Source organism: Phoenix dactylifera, chromosome 8, assembly GCF_009389715.1.
Source record: "Phoenix dactylifera cultivar Barhee BC4 chromosome 8, palm_55x_up_171113_PBpolish2nd_filt_p, whole genome shotgun sequence".
NCBI lineage: Eukaryota > Viridiplantae > Streptophyta > Magnoliopsida > Arecales > Arecaceae > Phoenix > Phoenix dactylifera.
The window spans coordinates 17,231,016-17,250,141 of record NC_052399.1 but is presented as its reverse complement, the minus strand read 5'-3'; the positions used below and the strand labels follow the sequence as shown (position 1 = coordinate 17,250,141).

Sequence of the window (19,126 nt, the reverse complement as noted above, 5' to 3'; positions counted from 1 at the left end):
GAATACATGCCGGTCGGCTATTTATTCGATACGGAGTGAAACAGGCGGTTTGCCCCGATTCAATAGACTATGATTTAAGCCATTTAGAGATGTTGGTAGGGCTTGAACCGGTTCAAACCGGCATTGCACTAGTTTCACTCCAAACCATCTGATTCGGAGCACTTTAGGGTGGCTTGGGAAGGATTTCGTAATCTAGAGCCTAATTGATCCGGTTTTTCATTGGTACCAGATGGATCGATCCGGTTCAGCATACCTTGGTTGGTTGGTTGTAGGAGAGGTTTTGTCAATTTTTTTTTTTCTTTTGATGAGGTGCTACATTAGAGTTGAGAAGCTAGTCTTTGTACTGGAATACATGTGTATGCTGTATGATTTTTGGATATAAATAAAAAAAAAATGGCTTAGGGTGGGAGCAGGGGGACAGCAGCGGCCTAAACTGCTTGGGAAAGCAATCTATAGTTTATGATGTGTTTTTATTTAGTTGCTCGATACGCTTAATCATGAGCAAATCATGAATTGGTATGAAATGAACATGTTTGCAACAATATTCAGTCCAACACAAAAAATATTGGTAAATTAAGAGTTTTCTATATACAATAGATTAACCTGAAAGAATTTAACAAGAGTATTATGAAGTGAAAAATCTTGCTAATATTAGTAAGATGATTTGTTTATGCTTTAATTTTTTTTCTATTATCATCCCACAAAAACCAAATTATGCCTCATGCACAATTACAAGAGAATGACCCAATAGTTCTGAAATCACTGCTTATATACCGGGGCCAATCCACTGTACTATAAATCATAGTAGTAAACTTGCTAAACTCCTGTAGTTCTTGACTCTCAACTGCTACTATTGTTGACTAATGGCTGCACTCAACGAGAAAGTTTCTTGGTATCTAAAGAAATCAACGAGTAGGAAAAGTTAGCAGCCATTCTTACAACTTTCATAGTGTACGTCAACAAGGAAGATGAATCACCAAGTCCGCATGGTGATGATAATATGAGATCGAATACCCTCGGGAGCGATGCTAAAAGATCAAAAGTAGCAAATTACAGTAGTTGTTGAAACAGAGAACCTAAGCAGCTGAGCCATCTATCATGTCATACATACTCCCCTATTGCAAGCATGATGTTAAATAAGTTTCATGCAATTAAGAAGCAATCCATCATGATGCGAGTCATTCGACAGTTTAAATGCAGTCCTGCTCAATAATCTGAAAAAACATAAAGTCTTGCTCAAACTTAAGCCAAAATAAAATTAAAGATGGCAATTAGATCGCAGGCGACTAGGATACATAATAGATCTATTTATTAAATTAATCAAAATTTCATATTTAAAATTGACTATTTTATTAAATAAATAATTTAATTTAATTTATAATAAATTGAATCAAGTTAAATAAATTAAATAGTAAAGTATTGCCCTTCTAAATAAAATGGCTGGCATGAAGCAAGAATCTAGAAGAGGTTATTGTATGGGACTACTTTCCCAGCCTTAAAGATATCCTAAGCTTGAGGGTTGATCGAGCTTGGTAGACCGTCTTTGCAAGCGAGGGACCAACACTGACCATTTTAAGCCATGACCAGAAAGGGCAAAAAGGGACATGTGCTTTGTACGGGCACCCTTCAAGAAGACCAAGATATGTTGACCCATTTCGCCGGTCGGTCTTCGAGGTTTACAGACCAACATCTCATCCTCAGCTTATCTTCCAGGAGGGAAGGGAGGAGGGGTCGGAGCTAAAGAAGATGACTTCGCTCCAGTTCTTCCCTCCCACCTCTCAAAACCCTAAACCTAACCCTAAACGCACCCACCTCTTCTCCTCCTCCAAGAACCACATCACCAAAGCCACCCTTCTCCCCTCCTCCTCCTCCTCCTCCTCCTCCTCCTCCTCCTCACCCTCTTCCATTACCTCTCTATTATCCTCCAAAAGGCCGAGTTCCAGCCCTCCAAAATCGCTCTCCTCCGCCAAAAATTCCAACTTTAACCCCACCCATGTCGGCCCTCCCCCTAAAAACTCCACCTTACTTGGCTTCCAGCTCTTCCAGCCGAGGCCCTGGCGGAGGAAGATCGAACGCAGCAGCGGCGTCGAGGCCCAGGGCGGCGAGACCACCGAGGCCAAGCCCCGATTGGAGCAGGAGAGCGGGGGAGGTGGAGATGGGGATGGAGAGGGTGGGGGAGAAGGAGGAGAGGAAGGGGAGAAGAAGAAGGGACTCCTTCCAGAATGGATTAATGTCACTGCGGAGGATGTGAAGACCATTTTGGCGGCGCTTGCGATTTCTTTGGCCTTTCGAACGTTCGTGGCCGAGCCACGGTTCATCCCTTCCCTTTCAATGTACCCCACATTTGAAGTCGGAGATCGCATTGTTGCTGAGAAGGTACTGCTCTTTATTTGGAAGTTTGGTCTTATAGTTTTGAACCTAAAGTGGTTGCAAATTTATATGTTTGCTGTGTTGGAGTTTTCAAGTAGAAATGTTCCATTAATTATTAATTGATGGGAAAGCAAATGTGGGCTGGAATCTTCGATGCTTTATCAGGACAAAATATTGCTACTTAGGGCACAAAATATATTATGCAAATTCAAAAGTTGGTTAGTAACTTGATTTGGAGAACAGCGAATTCAGGTTAGAATCTTGGATAAATATTCTGAGAGGTTTCCTTAACTTCCTTTTTGCATCGAGGGGTCACTACACTAGTCTTCTTTATTTCCTTAATGGACTACTTTATTGTGTGTATTTGAGATTTTCATGGATCATATGTTTGAATTTTTTAGCAGAAGATGATCCTTATCCTTTTTCATTTGTTTGTCACACAATATCTCAGGAATACAGCTGCAAAGATCCTCTTGTTTTCTTTTTCTCTATTACTATGTTTTCTTTTTTCTTCTTGTGAAGCTTCTTTTCTCTTCTTCCATTTGTTTGTGTGAAGCCATGGAGGCACCGAATATCACATACCTGCTACTTTTAACATGTAAAGACTAATTAGACCTTTCTCTTGTTAGTTGATTCTGACTGAGGTTATCAGCCACACAAGCAAAGATAGCATATGTAAGAGTTATATACCAAACCATGTAATTTAGGAGTTAGTCGACCTTGAATTTCAAATTCTATTTTCTCAAATGCTATCTATCTATGATTCAAAAGATTCAAAGAAGATGAAATAAAGCAAATACATAGTTAATCACAATTTTCCTAGTGTTAAGCCATATAAACCCTTAAAACAATAGTATGGTGCAACCTGATGAAATTTATAAAACTACTTAAAGAATTGAATCTCAATCCATCAAAATAATTAGTCATTACAGGCCTTTTTTTAGATATTAACGCCTTTTTTCTGCTGTTATATCAACCTGTATCCTCTGTATCTCTCTGCAGAATCTTCACATAAATATTCTAGGCAAGTGCTCATTCCTTTGTATCATTTAAACTTTTGTGCATTTACCAAGCAAAAGTCAGATTTTGGGTTATTGTTATACATCTGATGTTTCATAAGTCACAGGCATTTTATCTGTCTTTCTTAGGTTTCATATTACTTTAGAAAGCCATGTGTGAATGACATAGTGATCTTCAAAAGCCCACCTGCCTTGCAGGTAAGTTTAGTTCTTTTGAAAGCAATAGCCCATATATATCAATTTCTTTCTCATGGCATTTAGTTTCTCAATGCACATTTTACCATGCAGGAAGCAGGATATACTGTTGATGATGTTTTTATAAAAAGAGTTGTTGCCAAGGAGGGTGATGTTGTAGAGGTCGGTATTCTAAAATGTACGATAATTTTTTAAATATATACAATTCTCTGTACTAAAAAGAAAAATCAAAAATATTTATTGTCCTAGTTTTGAGCCTTGCTATGATTCAAAAGGCTGCCTATTTAAGTTATTTTTGTAAGATTACATGGAATGAAAGTGGCGAGTCGTCTTGGCTTGTTCAGTCTTAATGTTGGAATTCTGAGGGATCAAACATTCAGAATAAGGATCAGGCCTAAAAACTTAAATAGGCATTTTCGTTCAGGCCTAATCCTTGTTCAGGCTCTCTCTTTTGCTTTTAATATTAGCTGTTCTATATTATAATGTGTTCCTGATGCAAAGCTGCCATTGGAACCTTAAAAACATATTCTGCTTAACTGCTTAGGTACAAGGTACTTGTGGCATTTATTGAGAAACTTCTTGTAGCCTCCCTCTGATAAACGGCAGAAGGGAAGGTTTTAAGATAAGTAGCTGGACGCTGGCGCCATATATGATTTCTGTTTCTGTGTCACATGATTGTGTTGATTGCTCTAATAAATATCTGAAATTGTTCTTGTAGAGGTGAGAGAAAGGACCATAAGGTTGTTTAGAAAGGCCATCTCTCGGGCAGAGAAATTGATTGTGCATTCTCATCAGGCATTCGGGTAGTCTTACCAAAATTGCGTGTACCTGCAGAACTGAATACCTAGAGGAGGAATGGTTGTGCAATGGGAGGTATAAAACGAGCATGCAATTCGGCTGAGTGACGAAAGTTTTCTAGAAAGAAGGCATGGGAGGGTGAAAAAATTAGATCATGGATTGTTTTGCAGGTGCTTTTATGGGGAAAAAAACTTACTTTGGGTACAAATGCTGGCTAATTTCCATGGTCTTCAATATCTTATCAGATATTCAATAACTAGCCTTCAGATTTACTCAGACTCCAAGGTTTCCATAGAAGCTGTCAAGAAGAAAACGTCATTGCCTGGGAACCTACTTGAGTATTATAGGATTGGACAGCCAGCAACCACAGATTAAGAATAGTACAGGCCTACAGGGATTCCACTAGAGGGCTGCGATTTGGTTGGCTAGCCATATAAGATGCTTGAAAATAGTAGGGCTTCCTCGTCTTAATGTGATTTTTTTTCTCCCATGTGATCTCTATTTTTTGTAAGGATCACTTAAAGCAACATTCGTTTAGATGAAATTGAAATGTCCGTGGTCTGTCTGTTATCAAATAGGGAGAACTCAGGCTTTTTAGATATCTGCACACTGTAGTAACTTGCTGATGACTGCAGTAGGCAATTCCAGTCTATGGTCTATGGAAGAAATTTTTGTAATAATATAGTGCATTGGACATCATTAGTTCATAAATGTTTTTTCTTAATGTCCTGCCAGCCTGATCAATCATACTCAGTTCTCTGTTTCACTCAAGTGTTCATGCTAAAACTAGCAAACCTCATTGATCAATGTCATGATCAAATTGCATATTGATTCTGCTTAGAAGTTGGCCTTTTCCTGTTTTCCTGTTTGTGGTTATTGTTTGAAATTCATTATGTCAGGCAAGGTTACCCATAGTACTTGATTGCTTTCAAGTTGCTGGCCGGCTGGCCCCTTAGTATTGGAAGTTCTTCATCTTATACTGGCAGAACTAATGGTTCTCTGTTCATTCCTTTGCAGGTGCATAATGGCAAATTAATAGTAAATGGCAACATGAGGAATGAAGATTACATTCTTGAGCCACCATCTTATGACATGAACCCCACTGTAAGAATTTTCATGCCCTTTGTGTGCTTTCTCCTTAAAATTATGGTAACCTGAGAAAGAGTTTATTCTGTTCACTGATAAAATCCAGCATGGCTACTCTCAAACTATTTTTAACGATCTATTGGGGGAAAAACAATATAAGAAGATGCTGGCCTAACTGTAGGTTGAATTACATCACCATAGATGTCGTAAAATTTGAAACTGTTGAAAAATAATAGCTGACACGGTATGATATTAGCATGTTAGGGAAACTTTATGAGGGAATTAAATTAGGTTTTTTCTACCCTACTCTCTCTCGTAAAGTAGTCTAAGAGGGTAAAGAAGAGATGAGAAAAATAAGGACAAAAATGTTTCTTTGCCCAAGTAAATCAATAGTCTTGAAGTTGGTCTGGGGAGCGGACCAGACTAGCTTAGTCTGAGGTGGGATTTGACTCGCTAATGTTTTTCCTGTTATGCTTCCAAGCAAGTAATATTTCTCCTCTTTGCTTGTCTATATCCTACACGTATTTTTAAGAAATCTCTGTCATATATAACAGATTACTATGTAAGAAATCTATGTTATATGACGCCCCATTCTGGATGGACTTTTGAACATGTTGCCTTAAAAGGCTTACCTCTTCAAATACTTGCTTCTTTAGTGAACAAACCAGTCTCGGGACTCTTAGATAATGCTTTAAAGAGAGAATAAAGAGTACATCAACCAAAAGTGAAACTACATGTATCAACTTATATTTGAAAATATAGAAAATTTCACTGCAGAATGTTTAATATGAAAAATTTCATTAAATTATAGCCATCCAAAAGTGCTCTGCCTCTTGCATTGTAATCAATTTTCTTTTATTACAATTTACTGCAAGCTTCTTAATATTACCATCCATTATTTTTTTTGATGTCAACATAGTTTTATTTAGCAGCTTTCTTTTGTTTATAATTGCAGCAAGTTCCTGAAAACTCTGTATTTGTGATGGGTGACAACCGCAATAATAGTTACGATTCACACGTATGGTAATGATGTTTTTATGAAAATTTGTGCTATTGCGCCTTTCACTCTGCCCTTGGTGGTTATGCTAGTTATAAATTCAATTTGGTGTACATTCTTTCTGGCTGATTGAAGCTGCATTCTCTCAGGGGTCCTCTTCCGTCCAAGAATATACTTGGGCGATCCATATTCCGCTACTGGCCACCGGCAAGAATTGGGAGCACAATTCTTACTGATGGTTGTGACGAACTGAAGCCAAAGAGCAGTTCAGTAGTGCCGCAATAACAAAGTCAAATTTGTTACTTACAGATCCGGGAGCATTTGGAGGTTGCGAGAACACGCCTAGTTAATCATTTTTTTGCCTTCAAAGAAGGAAAAGAGGAAGGCCATCAAACCAAGTTTATCCTTGCCTTCCTTTGATTAAGGAAAAGAGGAATGGAGGCGAAGAAACCGATTTTTCTTCAGGTTTCTTTCATTCTGCCTCATTGTAAACTAAAACTCAATTCAGTTCTTGTACTCCGACCAATTGGATTTATGCTGACTGAATGTTTCCATCTTGCTTTTGCCATATTGTGCTTTTATAGCAGACGATCCTGTAGATTGATTCATGTACTTGTGAGAGATTTCTTATGTCCAGCACCCACGAGCAACAGTGCGCGGGGAGGGGGTACTCTATTCAGCATAAGCGGATTGATTTGCTTTGATTCTTTTTTTTTTTTCAGTTTGTTTTTTTCACGGGTATTCAATAGTGTTTTTTATAATAATCTTTATTCAGCATCCAAGGAAAACGTTCTGTTGAAGCCGCGTTCCATGACAGAGGAAGATGAAGTTAGCGTTCACTTCGCAAGAATTTGCTTCAGGACCCAGCTGCCACAGAATCGTACAGACTTGCTAATCTTTTTCATCAAGTTCCTCGAATTATACATCTTAATCTTTGCTGATTCTTTTACGGAATTTTCTATAGGCCAGATTCCGCCAATTTAGCGTGAACTTCGTCAATTAGAATTTAGCGTAACTAAGAATGAACATGATAAGAAAAATGATAAAGAGATTGGCAATTGGCATGTACGCGAAATGGCTCATCTTTCAACTTATATTTAGTTATATGTTTGCGTCTTTGTAATAAACCATAAATCAGTGTAACCTCTACTAAGTGCTGTCTTCTTATAATTTGCCAACAACGCACAACAAAGGGGATGATGTAACGAACTCAGAGGATACATGCAGATTCATCTTCTAGTCAGTCCCTGTGCTTGAACACCTAAAACAATTGTTCTACACTCGATCATCAACCTATATAAGGTAGCTCAAATAATGCGAATGATCTTTCATAGTTCATCCTTTGGTTGGTCACTACTCGAGACAGCTCTGTCATCCTGTGATCTCATATTTTCTTTGATAAAGGCTGCCAATTCCTTCAAGCCTGATTTCTTGGAGACTTTGACCTGCAAAGTTTGAAGGGCATAAAAAAACTGGATCTAACATACAAATCGAGTAATCACGTCTTGGCTGTACATTACCGGATTTGATTTGTCTCCAGCAGGATAGAATAAGAGTGTCGGGTAGTTGTTCACCTGGAACAATCATGAAAGCAACACTTTGAGACATTTTATTTCAGTTTTGTCAAATAACAATGGCATCATGATTCCCAAAATTTGTGTTTAGAAACGTATGGCTACTTGGCATTTCTCAATATGATTAAGCAAAACTCCAGAATTCCACCTTTACACCTTGTGCTTTTCTTTTGCATTTGGCAGGATTCTTTATTTGTTTGTACAGTATTTTCTTTTAATTTGGAAACAAATTATAAAAAAAAATTTTAAAAGACTCCTAATCTGCTCTTTAGTAGCTATAGATTAAATCCATATTTACCATATATTAAGACTAGTGCTCTGCAAAAAGTTTGGCATTCCAACCAAGTAGCTCAAATTAATGACTTCTAAGTGGATTCGCTTTACATGAAATTTAGCTTTTGTGAATCTTGGTGAATCATGTATGTCACATGTCTTGAGTTTTTAAACTTCCAAATTTGTTCATTTTCCTAATTATTTTCTAAGAAAGTAGCATAAGCAATGGTATTACATTCAAATGAGAAAAGACAATGCCAGATCAAACAACATGACTGACTTAAGTACTTTCCACAAAAATGCTGCATTGAGAAACCAAAAGGTGTATATGAATTTAGCCTGAACTTCATTAGTATGCAATTTTTTGACAAAAGAGATGCCACAATTTACACAATATATCAACTTTTTCATTGATGTGAATTACTTGAATTGCATACCTGCAGTTTTGGATGTTCATTCAAGGAAGCATCGATTCTGGCAAATTTTAGATTGTCCAGCCCTTTGAAGTGCTTAGCCAGTCTCTCAATCTGTTTACTTGTAGCTTCACAGTCAACACACCATGGTGTATACACCTTTGATTTAAGATGAAAAATGTCCCATTAGTCTTATAGAAACAAGTCAAAAAGAAACAAATGATACATCAGGGAAGAGAGCTTAAACAGAGTTCTTTGCCGATCAATAATTAAGTAATATGCGTACCTCAAGAAAAACATTTTCAGCACTGTCCAGCACAGAAGCATCAAATGTCCTTCCAACAACCTTTTCAATCAACCCCCCCTGCATTTTTCACCGCAGTAAAAAGCTATCACATAAAAAATCACTAGGTATAAAAAGTAGGATGCTTTCAGTTAACAATAATAATATGCATAGGAAAATAGTGACAATATTACCATTACAATGTGCTCTATCATGGAAGGATGATTACTGTTATAGACAAAGGACATCATACATTTTGGCGACTATTATTCTCTAAAGCATTGCATATGAAACTGGCTTTGGGTAATCATCCACCATCACAAGAAGCTTTGTTATTGTTACCAGTCATAGCAGCTACTTTATTTCTCTTATTCCTTGATTTGTTTAGGTGCAGAAAGATATGATGGTGGCCAGTAGACCTTTGCAATCAAGTATAGCAATTCAAAGATTGAAAAACAAGAGAGACAGAGCAGAGAGAGAGAGAGAGAGAGAGAGAGAGAGATCATTGAGGATAGTAACTGCTTGCACACAGTAGCATCAACACAAGTCAAAACCAAAAATAATTAGCTATATTGGTCATCTTGCCCATTCTAGGAGTTGATTCCTGAGTTGGAGCAAAGTCATTGACCTAGTGGACCAAGATAGCCAGGTTCTGACAAGTAGCAAGGTGTTCAAATCACATATCTAATATAGATTAGAATATAATGAATGAGTGCTTACTTCATCTGGTTTTGGTTCTGATTTGAAGTACGGTGAGAGAGTACCATGTAGCAGCCCTGAGCAAAATTCCTGCAAAGAGGTACGAAGATTACCTCTGAAGGTTCCCAAAAAAAGAGAGAAAAAGCAAAAAAACCATGCTAAGCAACACATACTTCTAAGTTACTCTGTGTAAAATCTGACTCCAACAAATATTTGAAACCATGTCTGCTATCAAAAGCAGTCACCTGTGAAACAAGTAAAAATAAGGTATCACTTCTAGTTAATTAAGAACAAGATATGACTCCAGCCCGAGTAGAGCAAGATAATAATTAGAACTGCAATATGACAAGCTCAGATGAGCTGGATAAAGAAAAAAAGGGATCCAATGTAATACTACATGCAAGCAATTTAACGATTTGAAGTATGGAGTTTCAATTAGTTATCTTAGACCTTAATTAATCATGTCATCGACATTAACTAGATTACAATAAATTTAGTTATTGACAATAACTGCAATAAACATGAACTTTAATGTAGTGACAAAAGAAGAGAAGAAGATGATAATTTGTGATTCGCAGGTGCAGAGCAGGAATTAGACCAAAGCAAACAAAAACAGATTGAAGGATAATCTGACAAGCAAGAAATTACTGAGATGCCAGGGTGCAGGTGGGGGGGTGGGGGGGGAGGAGGGCTATATGTGACATATGAATGGACAATATGAGGGTAAGCTCAGAATCTTTGGTAATATTACACATCACTTTAACTTCAAAGGTATCTGGAATTGGAACAGGATCTTGGTGTTCCCCCCATTTACTACGTTCTCGCTTATCTCCAATTCTGCATTAGAATATGCTTCTTTTCTTGAAAGTAAATAAATACACAATCATGATTGATGCTCAAGCCAATTGACCAGACATAGAGCCCATGCAGTTGGTGAAGCTTAGATTCTCTAATTGAGGCATGCAATACTCAGTAAAGAAATAAATCACATGCTATTTGATCCCAAAACAATGCCAAGGAAATTAAATATGGCATTATGAAAAACAGAATCAGGAACTAGAGAACTGACAACTTGCTTTTCTGAGTCCATCCCAAATAAAGTAAGAAATGGTTTTGCAAGGTTATCTTCCGCCGAGTCCACAAGTACAAACATTATCTGCATCAATGGGCAAAACAATCAAAGCAGATTAAAAATTTTAGCTACAACCTGATAATGGGTTACAGAAGCCATCTAAAATCAGACATTCAGACAAGTGTATGAGTTATGCACCTTTGTTTTGTATTTTCTTGCAACATTTTGAAGAAGCAACTGAAGGTGCTCAAAGTCATCAGCCTCTGCAAAGATAAAAACCTGAAAAGAAATAGGACTAAGTTAGACACTCTTATACAAGTATAGTTGTGTATATGTGTGTTAAGCTTCACTGCTATCAATTGGAGTAAGTGTCTAATCCTATCACAATTTTAGCCACATAATTATGCCTTGCAAAACCTCCATCCTGCACTCTAAAGACTAAAATCACTGCCATCCACCTCCCATCTCCTTTTCCGTCACCTCTTCCTCATCCCCAGCAACCCCCTCTTTCCCAGTTCAGCCTTCTGCCTCCTGCCACTTCTAGTTCTGATCAATCATTGCTATCATGCTCTGACCATCCCTTTTGCTTCTCCAGCAGGCTTTCTTCCTCCTAAATTTCCATTCCTTGCCACCACTTCCAACCCTACTCACTAGAGGAGAGAGAGCACCAATATTGGAGCCCTCAGATGAGTTGCCAGATGAGGATGTAAGGGGGTGGGTAGCAAAGCATAGGGCAGATGACTAGGGCCACAATGAAGCTGTGAGCAGTTAGGAGGAGGCAGGAGATAGGAGAAAATGCCAAAGGAGCCAGGTGACAGGGTTAGCAGGGGGTGGCGACAAGGATATACCACAGATGTTTGATCATGTGTATAAATACCAGGAGGGAAAAAAAGGATTTGGGAGGTCATTTAGGTATTTACCAAGTTATTCAAAGGTATACTTAGATTCTGCTATTTGCGTGTCTAGATTGCAATATATCAAATTTTGGGGACATGTTCAAAATATAATATCTGTACAAAATTTAAATGATGACATTGTACAAATAAGTTTTCAAAATGACATGAAATTGGTAAATCAGAGGAACCTGGAGCTTCATAGGGCTGGAGTAAACTCTGGCAGAATTTAGTTCGCTCAATACAGTAATTAAAGGGAATTTATTATATTCTGCAAACTGCAAAATTTGTTCTTCTACAAAATTTTCCTCTGCAAGACCAAAGAGACAACTGCAAGTTAGTAACAAGTTGGAGATACTCATCCTTGAATCCTAAATACATCATTTGAAGGAGCAACAAGCAGGGAAAAATCTAAATCAAAGCCTACAACACAGCATGAATAACGATCACATAAAAGTGATAAGCCACATAAAGGATACTTGCAAATATAGTAATAGTAGGTGGATAGATTATATAACTACAAAATTTTTCTTTAAAAGGTCATGTTTTTTCTAGAAGTAGAAAGGGCTATGTGTAGAAGCCTTGTGGCAGCAAACTATAAAATTCTACCAGGTCAATAAAACAAAATGAACATAACATATGTAGCAAATATCTAGAGGAATTATAAGGCATCTTATGAAACTAACTGTGTCAAACTGCTTTTGCTAAAATGATGCTTAATGCGGATAAATCCAAACTCAAGACTTGTAAGCATAAAGATGAAATATGCTACAGAAATGAGATGGCTGACCTATACAAACAACCTAGAGATAATGTAGCAATATTCCAATTCGAACAGTATAGTACAAACTGATGAGAAGTTTTTCTAGGCATAGTTTACCATTATCTATCAAAACTTAAGAACAAGAAACGTACAACCAGAATTCATACAAGGTCCAGTAGAATTACAAAGGTGATGGAAGAAGCAAACACTAATATACCATCAACTCACCAAATTTCTCAAACCTCTCAGGTTCACTTTTGACTAGGCCAAGGAAATTCTTCTTAGGTTTGATATCAGGAAAAAGAACTTTGGCTACACTGATATCATTAGTCTCAACAAATTGGATTTCATTATCAGTTGTTGCTGCTTTCACAAATTCTTCATAATCAGTTCCCTGAGAAAAACAAATCAACTTAGGATAACAAAAACCATATAAATTGACTGAGAAATGCCTACAGTAGATATGTCAAAACTAGCCTAGGATAAGACGCTAAAAATTACATCAGCACCAGATTTTTCATGCCTAGGCATAAAAGACTGACATATAGAACTGGGAAGTAGTGAAGCACCAAGTCATACACATATGATAGTGATATTTTCAATCTATCACAAGTATCAATAAATAAATTCAAACTATTTTATATCAGCTGCAATATAAGAATCCATAGTAAATATATAATGTGTGTGCGTCTCTATGAGTGTGTATTTGTTTATGCCTAACTCTTCTTGAAAGTAGATAATGCGCTTTTCCCCCATTTTATGCATCTTTCAAACAGGAGAAAGATATGACAAAAGCTTTCCAACCAAATGTTCCTGTTCTAGAATTTCCTCAGGTCAGACTTTGCAACATCAAGCAAACGACAGAGCGTTAACATAAGAACCTCATTTTCCCCATATTAGACTCAGCAACTAGTGCCCAGCTTCAGGAAGCATCTGCCCGACAAGAGAAAAGTACACCAAAATATATGAATCACAGAGAGGAAATCTTCTCCCTGGACACTTTTTAACTGACGGAAAGAACACTACAGAAAGTTGCAGACAATTTACTTCCTTCTTCTAAGCACCTTATGAGAAAGAACAGTCCATTTCAAGAGCAACATTAATGATCTTATTTTAAAAGGGTATCCTGTTTTGCCAAAAACTTCTCAGTACAACCCCAAAAACTGAGATCACTATAGACTACAGAAAAGTCATAAAATTAAATCGTTCAGCCTCCAGCAACACATTCTGTTACTAATTGCCAAGAGAAAGATGGCAGCCTCCAGCAACACATTCTGTTACTAATTGCCAAAAGAGAGAGATGGAAAATCAGTGACAGCCCTAGAAGATCATAGCGTGCTTGAAACTCAATGTCTGCTAAAGGAAAGGAGTTCCAAACAAAAGGTCAAGCCGAACTCTAGCAACCAGCAAGAATAGCCTCTTGATCTGCTGCTAACTTAACAAATTGGAAACAAGCCAAAACAAAATAGTATTAAGCTACTTGTCAACTGAAAAAGGATTGAGCTGTCAATTGCACACTAAAAAAGAAGATCCTTTCCCTGAAAATACTTACTCTTAGAACTTCCTAACATCAGAGTAGGAGTAAAGAGATCCTGGTGAGATATCACATGACCACTGCCTTGACCTCACAATCTCTTCCCAAAAATTTAGCACAATATAGACAACGAAAGCCAGTCTCCTAAAGGTACCACTTTATAATAGAACTAGCAAAGAGTTGAATGTAGATAAAGAAGGACAAAGGTTAAACTCTAGATCTGTTAATGAATAATAAAATATTTACCTAATACTAGCATCAAGTTGGTATTGAGAAATTGAAAGTGAAAGCTAGCTGGTTGTCGAAAATTTGAAATAAAGAGTTTGATAATTTAGTTGCTCGATTTTGAGTATCCACAATGGCACATGCATTCAGCTGCTTTATACATATAACAGTGGTGAGTTGGAAACTGCAACAAACTTCTGCAGCATGATCAGCAGTAGTGATGATATGACATGCTTATTAGCAGCAATTAAAAGGTGAAGCCAATGGCATCTGAGATCGGTACCATTAACATCTATAGCATCCCTTAAATACGTTTTAGAAACATGTTACCAATATCATCAGATGTACATTATCTCATGGTAAAAGCAAGTTGCCTACTGAACCCAAATAAGTCCCATACCTCGTAGTTTTCAAAGAGACCTATGATGAATGTCTGGTGTTTATGGTGGAACTCTTCCGCTGCATTTGTAGAGGATAATCTAATAACTGGCACACCAGTCTTCTTCCTTGCCCAGACTACAATCTCCTCCCTGGTAGAAATTGGAGACAGAGCAAGAACAATTATGAAATTTGAATTTATATCCATTAAGGATGCAATTAGGTCTTTCTAGAGAGTATGGCATCAAACATATGCGACTGAATTTAACGGGTTTCACAGGAGAAAGCAAAATGAAGAGATTGTCGTTACACATTTGAATTGCTTCAGCTTATCTTGAATGTTATGAATTGTACCAGGTGCACAATATATTCCATGCAACTCATATCACCCGATTGCATATCCTGATAAATAGGGCAGGAAAAGATAAACCTATAAACTTGAAGGGTAGATGTCAGGACTCCCAACATGTTCAAAGAGGCTTCACTAGATTTTTGGTATTTAGTTGATAAAGCACTAGGACTTAACTCATGGAGTCTGCTACTACGCTTAGCAATGCATCAAATTCAGAAACCATCCACTTGGTGATCTGAAAACAAGATTCATAATATAAATCTGAATTGACCGAACATGTACACAAGCTTTACGTACAAGCAATAGGATACCAGATGGAACTCGAGCCTCATTATCCAGAATTGCAAAAACAACATCCGGAAAACACACACACACACAAAGAACTACTTTCAGGAAAACTAGAAGTCTCCAAATAGCAGAACAGCTAACCCATCTAACGCATAACAGAATCTGACACTAGCATAATCGATCGCACAAATTAGCTGATTCATTGGTGAAAACTGTCCAGTGCTAACCCTCAACAAATACCAATCATCGGAACACACAGAGATGCTGGCAGCGTCAAAGGCCAAAGCAACAAGAAGAGCAATTCATGAAGCATACAAAAAGGAGAGATCTTACGCTGTAAATCCACCAGTATAAGCCAGTGCGCTCCCATTCACAAAGAGAAGCACCGTCGGGAAACCCTTAATGCCAAGAAGCGACGCAGCCTTGCTGTGCCGCTCGGCGTCAAGCTTCGCCAACAGGAGAGGGCTGCCCATCTCCTTAAGGGCCATGGCAGCCTCAGCAAAGCGCGGCATCAGCTCAGCACTCCTCGGGCACCACGGAGCGTATCCGAAAACCAGAACAAGCTCATTCCCGTCGATCACCTTCTTGGCGTTCTCGTTGCTGAGCTCAAGGACGATCCTTTGAGCCCGGCTCAAGACCTCGGCCTCCGACAGCTTCCCTTGGGCGGCCGCGCCGCCGCCCTTCTGCCCCTCCTCCTCCTCCTCGTCGATCGCCAGCAGCTCCTCGAGGCCCTCCAAATCGTCGTCGCCGTCGTCGATTGGGGATGAGGAAGAGACGGCGAAGAGGGAGAGAGATTGGAAAAGGAGGAGGAGGAGAGTGAGGCTGAGGAATAGTCTGGATGTCGGCATTGGCGAAGGATTGAGCTTAAAAGATTAGGATTTTTTTTTATCAAGAAGATGGAAAGAATACAAGATTTTGATAATACTTGGGAGGGAACAAAAGAATCCAAATTTTGGGGAAATGGTTTGGTTGGGTTTTGGGATCAGGAGAGATCCCAGAGGTGTGATTGGAGAAGTAGAGAGGAAAAGAGCGAAGGAGTCGTGGAGAGATCTGGTGCTCGACTGCTCGTTTGTTTTTTCCCTTAAAATAATGGAATGCTCAGGCCGTTCTTTTATGGGCAAGCGCGCTTAAAATAAGATTAACTCTTGCCGTGATTTATGGCTGGATGCCTGGATGGATGGGTTCGCTTGATGCCGCTGTCTCGTTGTAGCTCATTTAAATGATGGCTATAGAAGTCTTCTTGGTTCATATGAATCTGACCAGGTGGAGATATCATACCTACACTGCACCGTGCACTTAACCAATCACAGCCATCCATTTCTATAAATTCAATTCATCAAAGCTATGGACCGCTACAGGCACGGCCACATGATGTAAGAAAATATTGATAGCTAACGGGTGTCCCCTTACCTTTTACTCATTCATCCAACCAGAGTTTGAGACGGTTCGGCTGTAATCTAGTACTGGAGCCGAAGAAGATGAAGGAAAGAGAGAGGGAGAGAAAGAGAGCAGAATGCCAGCCCAGAAAATCGATATGGTGTGTGGTATCGGCTCCGCCGACCTTGCACCCAATTATAACGCAACAGCTAAATAAATTACTTTATAAATAATTATTTATTTTTGAAAAAATCTGACGGCTAGAAATATCCATGAGGCTTTCCATGTTGGTCCGTATGTTTTACAAAAAGAAAACAAGCCTCGTCAAAAGATCTCATCAGTCCAATAAAATTTTCCGACATCCTCCTGCGAATTGCTCTGTAAGATATGGCATGTCCCGAGCCACTCACTATTGACTAGAACTGCCTCCTAATCATCATCGTTTCCTATTGGCTATTGGCATGTCCTGCGTATTGCTTTCTAAGTTAATGATATAATCTAATTCTATGATCTTTTATATCATCCCAAAGCTGCTAAATTATAGCATCCACTGTTAGGCCCGAGGTTCGAAACCAAAGAACTCGGATGGATGACAAATCAATCCATACAGTACTACAAGATCATTGATCACCAGAGGAAGTTGGTATTAAGAGGTTGCAAAATGGATTGGAGCACGAGTCGATGTTGTTTTCTCTCAAACTCGCCCTTGTTCTACAGTATCTTTCCGATATTTTTATTTTCTGATTTTTGATGGCTCTAATTTTTCAAAATACTTATGCTGCATCTTTGTTTTGATTCTAGAATGTGTTTCATGTCAGTTTTTTTAGAAGCTTTTTCTATGGCAATATTGGTTGTATAAAAAATCTGATGTACCATGAGAGGACCAAACACATTGATGTTAGACTTCACTTTATTCGGAATGTTATTTCTCTAGATACTATTGCAGTGAAGAAAATTGCTACAGCAGAGAATGTAGCAGATATAATGACTAAGCTCCTTCTGGAAGCCAAGTTCAAGCATTACTTGGACTTGATTGGTGTTGTTAGTACCTGAGAGCCTAGAAGGGCTGAAGTGAAGATAGCTAGAGAAGTTTTAGATGTATTCTATGGTTGGTCAAAATCAAGCCAATGTAGAGATTTGTTGAGTGTGTCTTGATTTCAACCCAGATGAGGCAGCAATTGCAAATTTCTTATTTTATTTGATTTTCTCTGTTTCAAACCCTGTAAAACCGGTTTATTTGGGTTGGTTTCTTTATCCAGTTTTAACCCGGTTCATATATATATATATATATGTATAGATGCTTTAGGGTTAGAGAAGGTGTGAGAGGAGGAGATAAGAGGCGGCACAAAATACAAACAGAGGAGGGAAAACAGGGTGTATGAGGATTTGGGTTTGTGAGGAAAAAAAAATTCCGTAATCTTCTGTTACATATTGAATTTCCAGTTTGCTGTCTTCACCGTAGACGTAAGCAAATCTTGAATTTCCAGTTTGCTGTCTTCACCGTTGATGTAAACAAATCTTGTCGAACCACGTAGATCTACTTTTTCCCTCCTTGCCTCGTGATATACTCGCTGTCTCAAAGGTTTTGATTCAAATTTTCCTCAACAATGACAATCACAAATTTTAATAAAATGGTAAATCATGCTTTGTATAGGGGTCCGTTATTAGGAGATCACAGCATTACTGAAACTCTTATTGTGCCTCTTTTTACTAATACGATCTCTGTAATTCTTGACTTGTTTTAGGACTACACTTTCACCAAGGAGCAGGACGCGGAGACCTTGCAACCATTTTGGAGAAAACAGAATAAACATAGCAACAAGAAAGAAGCAGAGGAGCAATTCAAAACAGTCAAAAGGATTTGAAATGAAATGAAGGTAGACTACCAATGGGAGGGACACATGGGGCCAAGTCTACAGGCTAGGAAAGGAGATGAAGTCAGAGAATTTAGGCCAAGTTGGAGAAAAGATGTCTATTGTTACTCATGTTCATGTTTTCTTCGTCCAACACATAAAACAATAGTAGCTAAATTACTTTTACATTAGTATGATTTTTCTCTAACAAGAACTTGATATCTGTGTTCAACCTTATCGAGAAACTCGACTTCACAAAGATTTTGTGGATGTCAATCTTTTTCCCTCGTTGGATTCTTGTTCTCATAGAATTTACTTGCTTTAGGTGGCAATGTCAACCTTGTGAAAGTACTTATTGCTTTGGTTGTTCTTCAGCGTATCTGATCTTTTGAAACTCCCGCTTCACATTGATTAATGAAGCCAGAGCTGTGCAAAGTTTCAAATAAAATGCTGGTTGTTCCTTGACATTGAGAAGGGATAAAATATTTTGATACACTGGGGAACTTATCGTAAGTTTAAATTATGCACTGAAAGTTTGCAGCATCATTCATAATGGTATGAAAAGATTACTACTTATCTAAGACCATGGTGGAAAGACTAACAAATTTAAAAGAAAAACTGTCCATTATACATATGAGTTTAACATTATGAACCAAAGCAAGTTTCCATGTCGGACAACATTTA

The 19,126-nt window shown here is 38.1% G+C and overlaps 2 protein-coding genes across 2 annotated transcripts; one reads left to right on the top strand and one right to left on the bottom strand.

The window, feature by feature from the left end:
• Positions 1-1,536: 1,536 nt before the first annotated feature.
• LOC103710906 (chloroplast processing peptidase) lies at positions 1,537-7,049 on the top strand. The gene is made up of 6 exons (XM_008796830.4): positions 1,537-2,376; positions 3,519-3,587; positions 3,678-3,746; positions 5,400-5,486; positions 6,424-6,491; positions 6,615-7,049. Exons 1-6 carry the CDS (start codon positions 1,747-1,749, stop codon positions 6,748-6,750), a joined length of 1,059 nt encoding a protein of 352 aa, XP_008795052.2. The 5' UTR covers positions 1,537-1,746; the 3' UTR covers positions 6,751-7,049.
• Positions 7,050-7,531: 482 nt separating this feature from the next.
• LOC103710910 (protein disulfide isomerase-like 1-5) lies at positions 7,532-16,339 on the bottom strand. The gene is made up of 12 exons (XM_008796837.4): positions 15,546-16,339; positions 14,595-14,724; positions 12,664-12,829; positions 11,864-11,982; positions 10,978-11,058; positions 10,777-10,863; positions 9,881-9,952; positions 9,729-9,797; positions 9,012-9,089; positions 8,750-8,884; positions 7,986-8,039; positions 7,532-7,910 (listed from the first exon to the last, which is right to left on the bottom strand). The coding sequence occupies exons 1-12, from the start codon at positions 16,058-16,060 to the stop codon at positions 7,794-7,796; spliced, it is 1,623 nt and encodes a 540-aa protein (XP_008795059.2). The 5' UTR covers positions 16,061-16,339; the 3' UTR covers positions 7,532-7,793.
• Between the last annotated feature and the right edge of the window lie 2,787 nt (positions 16,340-19,126).